The 15,854-nt window shown below is 48.6% G+C and overlaps 7 protein-coding genes across 7 annotated transcripts; 5 read left to right on the plus strand and 2 right to left on the minus strand.

Annotated features, from left to right (window-relative positions):
- Positions 1-237: 237 nt before the first annotated feature.
- Positions 238-2,834, plus strand: EV420DRAFT_1616841 (uncharacterized protein; the record flags this gene model as incomplete). The annotated part of the gene is made up of 3 exons (XM_060475168.1): positions 238-1,342; positions 1,391-1,677; positions 1,734-2,834. 3 exons carry the CDS (start codon positions 238-240, stop codon positions 2,832-2,834), a joined length of 2,493 nt encoding a protein of 830 aa, XP_060338425.1.
- A 296-nt stretch (positions 2,835-3,130) lies between these two features.
- EV420DRAFT_1259084 (glutamine-tRNA ligase) lies at positions 3,131-5,883 on the plus strand (the record flags this gene model as incomplete). The annotated part of the gene is made up of 6 exons (XM_060466934.1): positions 3,131-3,425; positions 3,474-3,545; positions 3,598-3,812; positions 3,869-4,340; positions 4,392-4,689; positions 4,740-5,883. The coding sequence occupies 6 exons, from the start codon at positions 3,131-3,133 to the stop codon at positions 5,881-5,883; spliced, it is 2,496 nt and encodes an 831-aa protein (XP_060338426.1).
- A 327-nt stretch (positions 5,884-6,210) lies between these two features.
- On the minus strand, positions 6,211-6,834 carry EV420DRAFT_1616844 (arp2/3 complex subunit; the record flags this gene model as incomplete). The annotated part of the gene is made up of 4 exons (XM_060475169.1): positions 6,211-6,273; positions 6,323-6,502; positions 6,559-6,631; positions 6,683-6,834. The coding sequence occupies 4 exons, from the start codon at positions 6,832-6,834 to the stop codon at positions 6,211-6,213; spliced, it is 468 nt and encodes a 155-aa protein (XP_060338427.1).
- A 415-nt stretch (positions 6,835-7,249) lies between these two features.
- On the plus strand, positions 7,250-9,051 carry EV420DRAFT_1247670 (WD40-repeat-containing domain protein; the record flags this gene model as incomplete). The annotated part of the gene is made up of 3 exons (XM_060466702.1): positions 7,250-7,311; positions 7,364-8,676; positions 8,732-9,051. Coding segments are annotated over 3 exons (1,695 nt in total), but the record flags the coding sequence as incomplete, so codon positions are not given.
- A 177-nt stretch (positions 9,052-9,228) lies between these two features.
- Positions 9,229-11,597, plus strand: EV420DRAFT_449616. The gene is made up of 7 exons (XM_060482172.1): positions 9,229-9,923; positions 9,973-10,031; positions 10,085-10,179; positions 10,240-10,392; positions 10,442-10,697; positions 10,753-11,035; positions 11,089-11,597. The coding sequence occupies exons 1-7, from the start codon at positions 9,614-9,616 to the stop codon at positions 11,349-11,351; spliced, it is 1,419 nt and encodes a 472-aa protein (XP_060338429.1). The 5' UTR covers positions 9,229-9,613; the 3' UTR covers positions 11,352-11,597.
- EV420DRAFT_449654 (uncharacterized protein) lies at positions 11,505-13,594 on the plus strand. Its single transcript, XM_060482173.1, has 4 exons — positions 11,505-11,854; positions 12,017-12,358; positions 12,425-12,901; positions 12,956-13,594. The coding sequence occupies exons 1-4, from the start codon at positions 11,843-11,845 to the stop codon at positions 13,325-13,327; spliced, it is 1,203 nt and encodes a 400-aa protein (XP_060338430.1). The 5' UTR covers positions 11,505-11,842; the 3' UTR covers positions 13,328-13,594.
- A 61-nt stretch (positions 13,595-13,655) lies between these two features.
- Positions 13,656-15,852, minus strand: EV420DRAFT_1616845 (DNA photolyase, FAD-binding/Cryptochrome; the record flags this gene model as incomplete). The annotated part of the gene is made up of 9 exons (XM_060475170.1): positions 13,656-13,774; positions 13,827-13,890; positions 13,939-14,067; positions 14,118-14,547; positions 14,597-14,754; positions 14,803-15,033; positions 15,091-15,354; positions 15,472-15,566; positions 15,618-15,852. The coding sequence occupies 9 exons, from the start codon at positions 15,850-15,852 to the stop codon at positions 13,656-13,658; spliced, it is 1,725 nt and encodes a 574-aa protein (XP_060338431.1).
- Positions 15,853-15,854: the final 2 nt, after the last annotated feature.

Genomic DNA, 15,854 nt, shown 5'->3' on the forward strand with positions numbered 1-15,854 from the left:
GTAGTCAGCAACCGACAACACTGGTCCGGCATCCATCCACCGTGCTCTCTGTCTCGAACCATGACAATGTACAAGCACCGTATACCATCGACGACTTCCTTTTCCGACGACGATGCCGACGACGACCGCGGTAGGCCTGTCTATCTGGTCGACCATGACTCCCAGCCTCTCGTTGTCTCTCCCGCCCAGTGGACAAAGCGTCGTACTAGGCCCACTGTTCTCCAGTCACCTTCTCCAATGTCGAACCTTCCCGCCGAAATTCTCATCCATATATTCAAACATCTTGTCTCTCCAAGAGACCTCTACACTTCTCTTCGGGTATGTCGAGCATGGTGTGAATGCTCGGTTGAATTGCTTTGGCACAAACCCGGGTTCACCAGCTTTGAGACCCTCGAGAAAATGGCGAAACTCCTTGGCGCACCGAATCAAACCTTTACTTACTCCAGCTTTATCCGTCGCCTAAACTTCATTGCCCTTGCCAAAAACCTTAACGACGATGTTTTCGCTGCACTCGCCAACTGCGATCGTCTCGAAAGGTTGACGCTCGTCAATTGTGTGCTCCTCACTTCCACCGTCCTCACACGCGTCCTACCCTCCTTCCCCAATCTCGTTGCCATTGACGTCAGCGGCGTCATCAGTACTACTGACGAGGCCGTCATCGGTCTCGCCTCGTCGGCAAAGCGCTTACAGGGCATCAATCTGACCGGTTGCAAGAACGTCACCGATGAAGGTGTTCTAGCGCTCGCTGAAAACTGTCCCTTCCTCCGTCGTGTCAAACTGAGCAGTCTTGAGCTGCTCACTGATGCTTCCGTTTCTGCCCTCGCCAAGGCCTGTCCATTACTACTTGAAGTGGATCTGAACCACTGCAAGCTGATTACCGATCTCTCCGTCCGGGACATTTGGATATATTGTTCCCAGATGCGCGAAATGAAGCTATCCCATTGCCCTGATCTCACGGACGCTGCTTTCCCAGCGCCTCTCAAAGAGCAGGTTCTTCAGTCAGAAGTTCCCAACCCGTTTCCATCATCGGCCCCCATAAATTCAGACAAGTTGCCGCCACTCGACATCTCTCGTACATTCGAGCATCTGAGAATGTTGGATTTGACCGCATGCCCGTTGGTTACGGATGATGCTATTGAAGGAATCATCTCCCACGCCCCCAAGATCAGAAATCTTGTGCTTTCCAAATGCACTCTCTTGACAGATAGGTCAGTGGAGAACATATGCAGACTCGGGAGGCATTTGCACTATCTCCACTTGGGACATGCCGAAAAGATCACAGATCGATCTGTTCGGACGTTGGCTAGGTCATGCACACGCCTGAGATATGTCGATTTTGCAAGTACGTTCTCGACGTGGCCCTCCATTCGTGTGTACTAATCCGCAACAGATTGTACGTTACTTACGGATATGTCCGTCTTTGAACTATCAGCCCTACCCAAACTCCGCCGTGTCGGACTCGTCCGCGTCAATAATCTGACGGACGAGGCCATATACGCCTTGGCAGAGCGCCATGCTACTCTTGAACGCATCCATCTATCGTATTGCGACCAGATCTCAGTGATGGCGATACATTTCCTCCTTCAGAAGCTACACAAATTGACGCACCTCAGCCTAACCGGTGTTCCTGCCTTTCGACAGCCTGAACTCCAAGCATTCTGTCGAGACCCTCCTTCGGTATGTGTCCGATTCATCATTGCATTTCTTTCCATTGAAGTAGCCTTTAACGTCAGGACTTTAACTCTAACCAACAGTCCGCATTTTGTGTATTTTCTGGCAAGGGTGTATCCCAACTGCGAGCGTTTCTGACCGAACTGTTCGACCGTATCACCGAGATGAACGGCACTGACGATACAGAATACGAAGATGATGACGACGATGAACTCGAAGAAGAGTTGGAAGATGCCGGTGAAGACGAAAGGGAAGATGCGGAGGAGGCTTATGACTCCCAGCCGGTGTTTCATGAGATGCCTCCCCCCGTCACGCAGCAATCCACGCATCCTAACTCTGCACCAGACGATGAATTTGCCGTTTCCTACTCACATCCCATTCATCCCGTTACATTTCCACTCACTGCTACGTCAGAGGTCCCATCCACCTCTTCAAACTTGCAAGGCGCCACTGACCGCTTGAACAAGATCATGGCGTCGTTACCCAGCTCCGGTCCTACTGCTGGTCCTTCTCGCCGTCTACGCCAGTCTGGTAACAGAACAATGGCAGACATGCTACCCATTGTCGAAAATTCGACCTCACCGCCACCCAGTGATGCCGCGTCAAATCTCAGTGGTGGTACTAACCAGTCCAACGGCGCTGGTTTCTTTCGTACATACCAGGAAGGCGTGCCATCCCGTAACAGTGGTGTTTTGACACCAGATCTCAACTTTGCTGAGATTGGCCATGGCCGAGGAGCACAGACGGGCACGTTACAATACCCACTAAGACGAGGGCATGAGCACCAGCCTCATCATCGACCCCCAGTCATCGACGTTGACCAGTCGATGGCGGCTACCCCTCTCACGGCTGAAGGAGATAGAGCAATGGACCTTGCGGATTCCTCCAGTTCATATCGCGCCCCTGTGCAATCAGCGCCGGATACTGGTGTCTCATGGCCCTACCGTGAACCTCTATCCCCCGTCACCTCAAACAAGGAGTCACCAGACCCCACGCCCAGCACTAGTAATATCAACGATGTGAGGGGAAGAAGTGTGAAGCGAAGCTTCAGAAATACTCTTAACGCTGCCGAACATTATGCTACTTCATTTCTTTTTGGACGTTCACCAACCAGGAATCCACACGAAGAGACTGGCGGGTCAAGTAATTCGAGGGGCCATTAGTTGCCTACCATAGTTCTAAGTTTTCGTTTTCTTTGTTCGTATATTACATATGCGCCTATGCTTAGGTTTAGATTGACATTGTTTTGTATATCGAGTAGCTTCAAAGTTCGATGCCCGTTCGTATGTACTTGGTATGGGCTGTATAAGTAGAAGATATAATATGGATTATTCTGTGGATATTATCTTTTCTGCGCAAAAAAATCACGATCGATCACAAGTCGTTTCTGACTCGGAGACAAATCATCCTGCTTTATTTCCAACTCTATCGACTTTTCTTCTTTACATCTTGCGCATATATGGCCACATCGAAAACAGATCCCACGTTGAATCCGCTGGTGGCATTATTCAAGTCCTTAGGTCTAACCCAAGCTAAAGCCTTGGAGGCGGCCAAATCGCCCAAGAGCGCCGCGGCCCTCCAGGACCTCATCGAGAAACACTCTCTTGTTGGGCGAACAGATGAAAAACAAGCAAGTCTAGTTGTGGCTCTGGCCGGACAACTCGCTAAAACCGAGAATGTGGGGGAGCCGGAGAGCAAATACGTTCTTGACAAGATCTTGGCGGGGGATTTGAAGTCCGTAGACCAAGTAACGGGTGTGTACGTTCTCCGTCTACGCCAATATATTGCTCAACATACTACAGTGGCGACGAAGTATGTCGAAGCACACTCCGTTCCAGTCAGCGAGGCGGAATTTAATCAGGAGTGCGGCATCGGTCCGTCGAACGCGTTGCATGCAATCAAGGTCGTCTCCCTAACACACTCTAGGTTTCAGTATCTCACCGGAAGATGTCCACGACAAGGTATCGGCGTACATCAGGGATAATATTGTTGCTGGATGGAACAGTCTTGGCCCTGTCATCTCTGCAATCCGCTCTACGCCAGAACTCCGGTGGGCGACTCCGGTGGAGGTCAAGAATGCGGCGGAGAAGGTGTTCACCGAAACATTTGGTCCGAAGGAGAACTCCAAAGGCAAAGGAAAAGTAAGCCCATCCATCTGGCTTTCGGTTTCCCCTTATTTATTTATCGACAATACTAGGAATCTAAAAAGGAGGCTCCGAAAGCCAAGGCTGCTGTCGCCCTCACCGCTGAACCTTCTACCCAGAAGAAGACCGTATTCGAAGAAGGCTTCCTAGGGAACCTACACAAACCCGGTGAAAACCCCCAGATTGCGCCCCACCTTCGTAATGCCCATCTGGCTGCTACTGGCGGTAACGTATGGACGCGATTCCCTCCTGAACCCAATGGCTATCTTCATATAGGCCACTCGAAAGCCATCTTCGTGAATTTCGGATATGCCGCACATCATGGCGGAAAGTGTTATCTCCGTTACGATGACACAAATCCTGAGGCAGAGGAAGTACGTTATGTGGAAAGTATATTGGAGATTATCCGGTGGTTGGGATATGAACCATGGAAGATAACCTATTCCAGTGATTATTTCACTGAATTATATGACTTGGCGATCGAGCTTATCAAACGGGACAAGGCTTACGTTTGCCATTGCTCTCGTGAGTCAATTTCGCAGAACTTACGCCCATGTACTAACCGCGTTCTGTCAGAGGACGAAATCAAGGCCGATCGTGGTGGCGGACGTGGACAGCCCAAACCATGTATCCATCGTGATCGCCCCATCGAGGAGTCGCTTGTAGAATTCGAGAGTATGAAGAATGGGAAGTATAAACCCAAAGAGGCCAACCTGCGCATGAAGCAGGATCTAAATGATGGTAACCCCCAGATGTGGGACCTTACGGCGTATCGTGTGCTCGAGAAAGAACACCATCGTACACACGACAAATGGAAGATATACCCCACATATGATTACACGCATTGCTTAGTCGATAGCTTCGAGAACATTTCGTAAGAATATTCCTCTGGATTCTTTGTGCTTCTAACATCGTCCTCTGTAGACATTCCCTCTGTACGACAGAATTTATCGCCTCTCGCCAGTCGTATGAATGGCTCTGCGACGCCCTAGAAGTCTATAAGCCCAGGCAATCTGAATACGGCAGATTGAATATAGAGGGTACCGTCATGTCCAAACGGAAGATTCTTGCCCTTGTAAACGAGGGATTCGTGAGCGGTTGGGATGACCCACGTCTTTATACCCTTATCGCATTAAGGAGGCGCGGTGTACCACCCGGCGCAATCATTTCCTTCGTCAGCGGACTAGGCGTTTCGACCGCATCATCGAACATCGAAATAGCCCGCTTCGAACAAACCGTGAGGCAATACCTCGAAAACACCGCACCTCGCCTCCTGATGGTGATGAACCCCCTCAAAGTCACCATCGAGAACATACCTGAAGATTCGGTAACCATCGTCGAGAAACCTCTACATCCCAAGGTTCCAGAACTGGGAACATGCAAGATTCCTTTCACGCGCACCATATATATTGACGCTGAGGATTTCCGGCTGGAGGATTCCAAGGACTACTTCCGGCTTGCACCAGGAAAGACTGTCGGTCTTTTCCAAGCTCCTCATCCAGTCACTTGTACATCTTACAAGACTGATCCCGTTTCTGGGAAGGTTATAGAGTTGATCTGCCGTCTAGAAAACACAGGAGCCGCCAAGAAGCCCAAAGCCTTCATCCAGTGGGTGGCAGAGCATGCACCTTCAGGAAGTCCTATCGTTGTAGACGAAACGAGAATTTTCAACCGCCTGTTCAAAAGCGACAATCCTTCGTCTGACTTCAGGTCCGATATCAATCCCAATAGCTTGGAGGTCGTCAAAGGAACTATGCTTGAGGTAGGCTTCCTACCGTTGGCGAGGCGTGCGATGGAAGAAGCGAAGAGGGAGAGCAAAACTAGGACAGAGGCTGCTTTGAAAAATTCCGAACCTTCTGCAGATGATGGCGATACACCGCATGCCACCAGCGGTCAGCTTGTAGGCAATGAGTGTGTTCGGTTCCAAGGTCTTCGAGTTGGGTACTTTGCTTTGGACAAAGACACACGTCTCGCCTGTTTAGACGGAGGTGCCGAGGTGAAACAGCAAGGAGATTACCTGGTTCTCAACCGTATTGTTAGTTTGAAAGAAGATTCGGGGAAGTCATAAATGTGTTTGTGTGTTCTAACGTAGAATGTGTTGTATCTGTGTACTGTAGAGCTATGGATTAGTTGAGATGACATATAGATACCGATACGAAGATAGGCTGAACTGCGAGACCAGCTGATGTGACTCTTCGCAATATGAGTACCACTAATAGTTTGGACGCGATACAGCTTTCGATAAAATTTCTGAGGTTGCGGTGCATGTTATGTAAATGGTTTGTCGCAGACGATCGAAACAGCGACCTAGGGTTTCCACAGTGCAGATACCTTGAACTTCACAAGATCATTAAGGACAGGTTTTATATGATACACATTGAAAGCTTCCGTGCCATTACACAGTTCTCCGGTCCGTCATGGTTCGTACGATACAGCCTAGCCCGGCAACCTCGGTGAGCTGCAGATGTGTTAGCTTGCTAACGGAGTACCCAAGCTTTGACGATCACCTTCTCGTGCCAGTCAAGTAGTACACTTCCACTGACATCACCTCCGAGCGCAGCCATGCCCTTATAGAGATATTTCATCAGGGTATCTTGCTCTTCCTGTGAGAGTGCTTTGAGGACGTTGGGAATTTCCGTAGATTTTGTAGAACTTAGGATGGTCAAGACGGTCTGCAGGGTCACGGTCTGAACCGTTGGTGCTGTTAGTTCAAACGCATTATATATTTGCACCGATACACTACCTTGGCATCGTCAAAGGTGGGACCATAAGGTGCATTCTCTAGAACAATGGATAAGGCGCCAGCTATATCACTCCTATCTGACCAGGTCAGAGACACAAACAGAGAAATTGTGCAGTGCACGCACTTGGACAGGGCGCTCCTGACAGCTACCTGCCGCTGCTTTGCTTCATCAAGGACCTGAGATGGTTCTCTAGGATCGGCATCGTACAACTCCTCTTCATGCAGAACGTCTTCATCGTAAGCATCGATATCTATTTTGCGGAACGCGCCGTCCATGGTGGAAGGATGGAGAGAATATTTGGGCGTGTTTATCATCGGCGTTGCAATAGATTACCCATCCTTGACCAGTCACCATCATCGACAAGAGCGCCCTGCCAGCGCTCTACCCTCTTAGAAGTCATTTAGCCGTCGTTTTATGCCCAATAGCTCTGTCAAGGAATCCAAGAACGACCTTTTGTATCAGCATAACTCATCCGACGCCTCTTTAACACGCAATCATGGACTCGATATTCCCTCCGAGAATCTCACACATATCACCGCTTATCTTGATCCTCACTCTCTTCTTTCCCTGTCTCGCGTCAGCACCCAGCTCTATGCCCACGTAAAGGAAGAGCATACATGGCGCACCGCCTTTGCCTTGAATTTCCTAGGTATTGGCCCTGAGGGCGATCTCAGTGATTTCAAGGGGCGACTTCTACGGAGATCCGAGTCGAGCTGGAGGCGGGAGTACATCGTGCGCTATAACTTGCGACGGTATGTATTTTGCTATACTTTACTCTGCTTCTTAGCTCATAATTCATGCCAGACGATGGGAACGTTCCCGGACAGCAACAATCATTCATACACCTGTCATTTCACCGATAACGAAGATACACCTTCTGTCATCCAATACACTGTTGTCGTCCTCTTTGAAGTACGGAATCGTCGCTCGTTCGGTACCTTTGACAGGGAAAATCTTACGAGGATTCCTCTCCCCCTCTCCCTCCGGGACTGGATTAGGCATTGGTAATCCCAATACCGAGTTCTCACCTAATGTATCGGCATGTGACATCACTTCAGATGGTGGAACCGCCAAGATTGTCTGGGGGTTCAGAAGTGGAGAAGTCGCCGTGATGATAGCTTCTAGAGTGATGGATATGGGGATGCGGTCAGCAGCGAAATTAATAAGATGCCCCGTCGAACACGAACACGCCGGGGAGGTCACTGATGTCGTATGGGACGATCTTGCTGGTGTTGTCATCAGCGCCAGCAAAGACGGCACGGTCAAAGTGTGGGAGACCAAAAAAGTCCATTGTGTCTGGAGTTCGGCCTCGAAGATCGGGATAGCAGACCCGTGCATGAAGGTGGTCTCCAAGCTCTCAAAAGGATGCATATTGGCCGGCTTCCAGAGTGGCGACATTGTCGTCTGGACTGGATATGAACGTGACGGTACCGTCGTGAATGACGTACACGAAACAAGGATCCCTTGTCCCGTCGAAATGACATCAGACGAGCCAATGGCATTCCCAACTATCTCGGGTATTCATGTTGACGCATGTGACCCGCAGGCTATTGCTTTGCTTGTTACGTATGAAGCACAACCGTACTTCTATCGAATCTCACTCGCCCCTACTCTGGAAGTCACCAAATACGGTGACTCTTCGTGTGGTGCCATAACCGCTTTATTTTCCTCATTCACATCAAAACCCAACGAGTCTAGCTTCATTGTTGTCGGTGATATTATGGGGTGGATTGGTGTCTATGACTGGAATTCTACGTCTCGTCAACCTGTCAGGAGATTTGAGGCACACAGCGACGGATCCGCCGTAACAGCCTTGGCCTGGAACGGAGTTACACTTGTTGTTGGGTCTGCAAGGGGTCAGGTCGATGTTTTTGACGCCTACACCTTCGAGCGCCTGAGAACATTTTTGGCCCCAGTCAATCGCCGAGGGGAACAAAGTGCGATCGTTCAGGATATTACAGTCAGTCCCGAAAAAGACGTCCTCATTGTCAGTCTGGGTGATAGAGTTATGGCTTGGAAGGCTGGTGTTGTTCCGAGAAACGGAGGTGGAGGCGTGAGAGCCAGGAATACGACTGGGAAGAAGAGATCCAAGGGTGTGACCAGTTCCAAGGGGCATGGTAAGTTTCCATTTTATAATTGTCTTGTGCTCGGTTGCTTGATCTCGCCTCGTAGCACAACTCGACCTGAAAGCCAGCGTATCTGAATCACTCGCGCTTCTTAAACAGGAACAAGAACGAGCTCGACAAGCTCACAGCAGAGAACGCAAGCAGAGAGAAAACTTAGAAAACTTGGGTCTAAGCGAAGTTGAGGCTATCGAGTATCTGCTCATGTTAAGCCGAGATGAGCATGCAGAAAAGGAAAGGGAGATGATGGATTCCTCTGCCCGTGTGGAAGAAGGCATATTTGAATGGGATGTGGATGATAATCCGCGCCCCGGTACATCAGCTCTTGCTCGTCGTCAATCTGCAACACCCTTTTCACCCTCAGATCAGGACGCCCAACTCTCTCCGGAACGCGCAGAAAGACAGACGGAAGCTGGATCTTCTAACGAACAGCGATCATCTACCCCGTCTTCCTTGTCGTCTGAGAAAGATTTTCCTTCCGTTAGCAGATTTCGAAGCGCCTCAAGCAGTATGGGATCTCCTTCGGTTTGGGATAACGGCAGTCCAAAGCGGCGACTGGCAAGTAGTCCCTGGGGTTCCCCCCGTAATGGGATATCGGCTGCTACCACGCCGCCGATGGAAAATACTATCGGGTCATCCTCGAGCTTGTATGATCGGCGACAACAGCAGGAAGAGGAGGATTTGAGACTTGCTATCCAACTTAGCCTTGAGGAGGTGAGCAGGAGCACCTAGGCAACAATGTTCACAATACTTTATAAATTTATGTGTTTGGTTTTTGTTTTAAATAGAGTATGCAAATGCGATAAGATGGGGTTACATTACCGCAGACTTTTATTCCAAGAGCGGGAGGATGGGGTGGAACAAGTTGTATAATTCTGTCATGCTTCGTTGATTTTTTGGGCGTGGAAATTCTCGATCGTCTTGACATCATATGCATGCCACCGATATCATTTACTTATATAACCGGCACTTTCGGCAATCATACATGCCTTTCTTTCTTCCTGACTGCCATGGTCTCTACGCTGTCGGCGCCACGACCTTTGTAACTCCCGTGAGGCCATCCCGTATATACGGCACTGCAAAATTGCCCAATGGGCAGCCGGCTCTTTGCCTAGACGAAGTCGCGTTTACAGCGTACTATCCCTCCAACAGGGATGACAAATCTTGGAAGTCCAGACGTGGAATTGACTGGTTAAACAGACCTTTGAACGAGACCTGGCGTGGTTTTGTCAGTTTTGCACGTGGGGCTCTATACATACACAATTTTGCCATGCGCTTATCTCGATGCAGAGAGCTTCCCGGCATGGCTTCTGTGGCCTTTTGTGTTCTTGTACGGAGCGTTTATAAAGGTAATAGGATGATAATGTAATCTTGAGACTCTGTGCTCAGTGTTAGAGTAAAGGTGCCTGTATATCACAATGCGCCGCTCCTTCGAACGAAGCAGTGGCCCTTGGTCATCTTTTCTCATGGACTCGGAGGCAGCCGTACCGCGTATAGGTAAACACCAATCTTCATGATTCCCCGACATTCAAATGTTGATTATTTAATTTCTTTTAGCCAGATATGTTCGAGGATAGCAGCTTCTGGCCGTGTCGTCTTAGCCGTTGAACACCGAGATGGCACCGCTCCTGCTTGTATCACTAGAGAATGGAGTACAGACGGTACCCGTACACTAAGAGTAGTAAGATATTTGCAAGAGAAGGATGTTCGGTGAGTCGTATCATAAAACGCTGAAGTCCTGACGTCTTGAACGTTAAAGATGGGAACAGGAACCCTCGTCCGATTCTCTATACCCTCTCAGGAGGGATCAGTTGATGCTTCGAAAGCATGAAGTATACCTTGCACATTCCGTCTTCTCTTCACTTATACGAAAAGATGAGAATTTGCTGCTGGAAACTATCGATGGCACTGCTATAGACTGGGACAGTTGGTGGGCCCGCGAAGACGAGGCGGAAACGGTACAGTGTATGGAAAACATCACTTTGGCCGGCCATTCATTCGGAGGCTGCACTATAGTAAGCAGAGTTAAGAACCCTTTTCACGTACATTAAGATTGATCATACTGAACAGTTCCATATTCTATCCACGGAACATCCTGAATGGGCTGCTCCAATACCAGTTACCAATACGCTGATATTCGACCCATGGCTAGATCCTCTGCCTTTCCCATCTCCTGGACGTCCCAGTGAAGATCCTAAAGTCATATGTTTCGAAGATGCAATGAAGCGTAAAATCTCGCTCCCTAGACTTTTAGTCATCAATTCAGAGAAATTCACTCTTTGGAAGGAACACTTCGAACGTCTGGAGAACATCGTGAGGTCTTGGGGCGCTGATGGAAGTTTGTTGACGTTAGGCATGTCTAGCATTCCTCATATTCCTTTAAAGCTATTGATAATTCTTCTTCAGTACGCGCCCGACATGAATCATTTTCTGACTTTCCTCTCTTGCCCTTGGTTCGGGATAAGAGCAATCTGGGATTCATGAATACCATAGAACGACTCTCTAATGCGTTTTTGGACAATCAATTGAACGAAACCCTGAACACTGAACTAACGACAAAAATGGGAATTGAGATCGTTGGGAAGCGGAAAGATGGCCGGCCGAAGAGACAGATAAAGGGAGGTCTCGGTAACATTGTCGTACATCAAGTGTGTCATTTTGCGAACTGAATACTGATAATTTTCCCCCAAGATTTACTTTTCAAACGAACCTCACCATCCAAAAGTCATCTGGTTGGATTTACTCTTTCTAGCCTGTGAGACTCCGACCACACCAAACCTCCAAGCAACCTCTATAACAGCAGCACCGTTCATTTCGGATACCCTAGCGGATACACTTGCATCAATGAGCACCAACAGCAACACCCGACTTTGGAAACACTGCCTCGTGTCTACCCCAACAACTTCCTGATGTAGTATGTTCGCAAGCCAATTATGAAAGAAACCAGCACGGAACCAATCTTCGGACTCCGGGTCATAGCAGGTGCAAAAGCAATCATGAAGATAGCCATGTATGGCACGCCCACAGCAAGGGGTCAGGCCACTATAAATTCAGCATGGATGGGCACAGTATCACCCCCATCAGTGGACCCCACATTACGGTTCCCGTACCCAGCTTCTCCCACCTATCACTATAGTTCTTTCCTTTTCGAAGGGACATCATGCCTACAAATGTGCGTATCAGTGACATCTGTGATTATCTATGCGGCTGACCTTCTGCGTTTGACCGTTCGCTTACTTTGATACCAAATTCATTCACGTGTGGTACCTACTCGATGCTACTACAACTATGCTCTCATCCGGACACGTACAACTACGTGGGTTCGCATTCTCAGAGAATGTATGCCACATATCCTGAGCATTCCTACATCGATTCTGGACTCGTTTATGTCTCTGGTGCGGACTCTAACACAGATGTTCCCGCTCCTTGCTTCTTTCAACTTCCCGGAGACGACTTAGATCCCCCATATGTTCCCAAGGACGGAAGTGGTAGTCAGTGCATTCTAGGTGACCATGACATCTTGCATGCGCTGAAGCCCAGTTCACTCGGATGGTCGTCCCAGTTCTATCCAGTTCCCGACCGTGCTCCTCTCACTGGTTATCAGGCGCAAGCACACGATTATCCACCTCGGTCGCATTCCCCTATCCGTCTTGTATCACCAGTCATGGAGCATTCAGTAAGCGTCTGACTATGGGTGTAATATCCGAGTAAATTCATTAATTAAAATAATTCCCTTCTACAGGCGTATAGACGCAAGAACGATAGTCACCGCTGGGCCGACCACAGGGCGCGTGCTGGGTCTCTGTATCCCTCCTCCATTGGTTCACACCTCGGCAATGTCGATAACGTGCCACATACACATTCGCCATTCTCCTCTACCACATCCTTTCAAGACCAGGACAGACCTTTTCGTGATCATACTGCCACCATTCAAGCCCGATCATCGGGATTCCATCTTACGGAGTATTCTGACTCCTCAGGAATACCTGATGCGGGTTCATTTCTGCGAAAGGTTTTGAATATTCCTGCTCATATCCCAATCCACCTAAGCTCCCTCAGAGATCCGCGAGACAGGGCTGGAAGGCCTCCCTATTCCATCCCCCAACTGGCCGCCGTCGCGATTTACAGCAATCCGCGTAATAAAGCGTCGGCGGCTGAAATTAGACAGGCCCTTATGAGCCGTTTCGAATATTTCCGACATAATGAAAGTCCGCTGAAAGTTCGTCAGTCATACATACTCTTCTGATGGCATTCTGACGATTAATATAATCAGGAAACCCTCAAGCACGCCTTGTCTCATCACTCGCTTTTCCAGCGAGCTCCACGTGCACGTACGGAGCCTGGCAAGGGTGGTTTCTGGTATCTCGACGTTAGCAATCCATACGGTTCACGTCCACGTCAGCGTACTGCCAGGCATCATAGCTCCCTGACCAAGCATACCGAAACTATGCTGGACACTAGAGCTTCTGAGCGACAGAGGTCTCTTCCGGCCCAGGTTGATAGAGAGACGTCCTTCAGCACACCTTCGCCCTCATATATCCACGATCTTGACATCGCTTCGGCATACGCAGCTGACTCTTCTCCCTTCCCCGGCTCTTTCGGAGGGGACTCCTACTTATCTCTGGATAAAATTCACCCCATTTGAAAACCTCGTCGTGACTCGTAATCTTCCCGCTGCAACTTTCATAGGCAACTCATCCCGAATACAGAAGCAGAAGATCCTCGGAGCAGATTTTCCCACTAATTCATTACTATAAATGATCATTGTCATCTCACATTCATATTCATCTCCCTTGTTTCTGCTTTCGTCGCTTTCATCTGACTTTCTTACACCCTTGTAGCATGCCTTTACATAAAATGTCTTACGCGTATATCCAGATTTCTTACATGTAAGACCTCAATTCATTCCTCGGATACTCACAGAAATTAAGTCGTCCAAGAGCATTGGCCCGCTTCAATATTTGTACCTGAAATCACATCTCCCCAGGAGTCTTGAACCTCCTCAAAGCCCTTTCTCTCGTCTCTTTGTAGTCAACAATCGGTAAGGGATACCCTAAAGCTCGGGCAGTCTTGGGAGACGGATTGTGTATCTCTGGAACGAACGATAAGCCCCCATGACAGATAATACCTGCTGATCAGCGCACCGGAAGTCTTGATTGATGCTAACTCAGGAACAAAATGTCTGATAAATTCGCCCTTCGGGTCAGCCTAATACCGTCGGTAAGAAAGGATCGCAATAAGCCGAGAGATCCTGACCTTGACACTCTGATTGTACGGGTTGAATATCCGGAAATAAGGGCAAGGATCCACTCCTGTACTAGCGCACCACTGCCAACCGCCGTTGTTAGACGCAAGGTCGCCATCGATGAGACTTTCCATGAAGTACTATAGAGCGCAAGTGAGTCATAGACAGACCATTACGATGAAGGACTGACCCGTTCCCCAACTCTCCAATCGAACATAAGGTTCTTAGTAAGAAACATAGCAGTAATCATCCTGAGACGGTTATGAACCCAACCCATTTCTCGGATACACCTCATGGTAGCGTCGACGATAGGATATCCCGTCATACCATTCTTCCAGGCCTTCAGAAGTTCACTATCTGAATCTTTTGAATGCTCCCCCTTCTCCGGAGACTGATGAGCCTCCCAAACGACGGCAGCGTATTTTTCTAGCCATGGTCTGCCCATACTGACCCTTGGGAAGGCGACGACCAGGTTGATATAGAAATCGCGCCACGCCAATTCTTGCACCCATCTACCAACCCCCGTCGTCTTTCCTCCATCGACTTTCTTGACCCCAAGCAGCTTCATAGAAGCACGAACACATGTGCGTGCAGAAATCACTCCTGCTGACAGATAAGGACTTCAAGAACACATTAGCACATGTATATAATGCAAGGAATAATGCGGACCTGAGACGACTTGTGGTATCACTATCCACCACATCGCGACGCGTATCGTACTTGACGATGCGACTGGATGGTTTAGACTCTTCCGCACCAGAAGCAAGGGGGTCTACAAATCCCATTTGAGAAGTGCGCGCTTTGGTGTGTAAGAACCGTTCCAACATCTGGATCTGCTTTAGCTCTACGTTATTATTCAAAGATAAACGACATACTAAAAGTGCTTTCTCTTCGCCTGCTGGCCATACGAGTGCCATTTTCTTTTTCGTGGGTTCATCTAACTGAAATCCTTCCACAAAAATTGGCATTGGGCTATCGAACAAGTTCGAATACTCGCTGTTCCGAATTGATTCAGAGTTGGGTTTCGGTGGAGCACAGTCTTCAAGATAATAGGGAAGATTGTCGTTTAACTTTACTAACCACCTCCGTTGATACGCCGAATAGACCTATGAAAGCGAAAAACATGACTTCAAAGTTTCGTGGACAGAAGGACTTATTCTCACCACGTAAGGCTTGTTTTCACCGGAAACGATGACGCCGGGATCTACAATACATTTGTCATGGACGAAAGTGACGTCGATTCCATCCTGCTTGGCCAAAGAGCAAACCTTGACATCACGCCGGATTTCATCGACTTCGTATTCCATGTTGGCGTAGATTGTAGTGCATTCCAAAGAAGACAGAAGAGAGACGAGCTTGGCGGGAACCAATTGCCGCACTTTTTCGGTGAGGATATGCAAAGGAATATGCAAATCCGCCAACGATTTCTATGCCAGATGTTTATTATTTTTGAAGCAAAGAATTGGTTACGAGTAGCATGCCTGTAAGTGGGAGAGATTTCTCAACGTAAAGTCTATCCTCCGAGGACTTCGATCATGTGCGACGTAATCTTGAGGACTGAGAATGAATAATACGATTAAAGGAATATTATCTTTCTGAGCTTGAGCAGAAGCAAGCGACAAAGCCCTGTTATCATGGACTATATAGTGGGTTCACGAGATGATACATGGAATCTAACAAGAAGACTTACTTCTCAAGTCTCCCATTCTCATCCAGTACACGATAGATTTTCCCTTGGCAGGATTCTTGAGACCATCCTCGACTGTCTTGAGAAGGATTGATAAAGGCGGATTTGCGTCAACGGCTGCGGCTGCTTGGTGTGTTGCAATCTTGTTGGGATTGAATGTAGAAGATGGTCCCGTAGTGCGAGTTTTCTTTACGCCGGAAGATGGCGAAGTACTGAATGAGCGCGCACGTTTTTCCATGG

The sequence above is a fragment of the Desarmillaria tabescens genome (assembly GCF_030435595.1).
Source record: "Desarmillaria tabescens strain CCBAS 213 chromosome Unknown EV420scaffold_2, whole genome shotgun sequence".
NCBI lineage: Eukaryota > Fungi > Basidiomycota > Agaricomycetes > Agaricales > Physalacriaceae > Desarmillaria > Desarmillaria tabescens.

What these genes read in the sequence shown, in the direction of transcription:
- EV420DRAFT_449654 (XM_060482173.1), top strand. An exon ending in CACCAGTCATGGAGCATTCA is followed by an intron (nt 12,359 to 12,424) that starts GTAAGCGTCTGA and finishes TCCCTTCTACAG; the next exon opens with GCGTATAGACGCAAGAACGA. An exon ending in ATAATGAAAGTCCGCTGAAA is followed by an intron (nt 12,902 to 12,955) that starts GTTCGTCAGTCA and finishes TAATATAATCAG; the next exon opens with GAAACCCTCAAGCACGCCTT.
- EV420DRAFT_449616 (XM_060482172.1), top strand. Translation starts at nt 9,614, where the DNA reads ATGCATGCCACCGATATCATTTACTTATATAACCGGCACTTTCGGCAA. An exon ending in TGTACGGAGCGTTTATAAAG is followed by an intron (nt 10,032 to 10,084) that starts GTAATAGGATGA and finishes GTTAGAGTAAAG; the next exon opens with GTGCCTGTATATCACAATGC. An exon ending in TTGCAAGAGAAGGATGTTCG is followed by an intron (nt 10,393 to 10,441) that starts GTGAGTCGTATC and finishes TGAACGTTAAAG; the next exon opens with ATGGGAACAGGAACCCTCGT.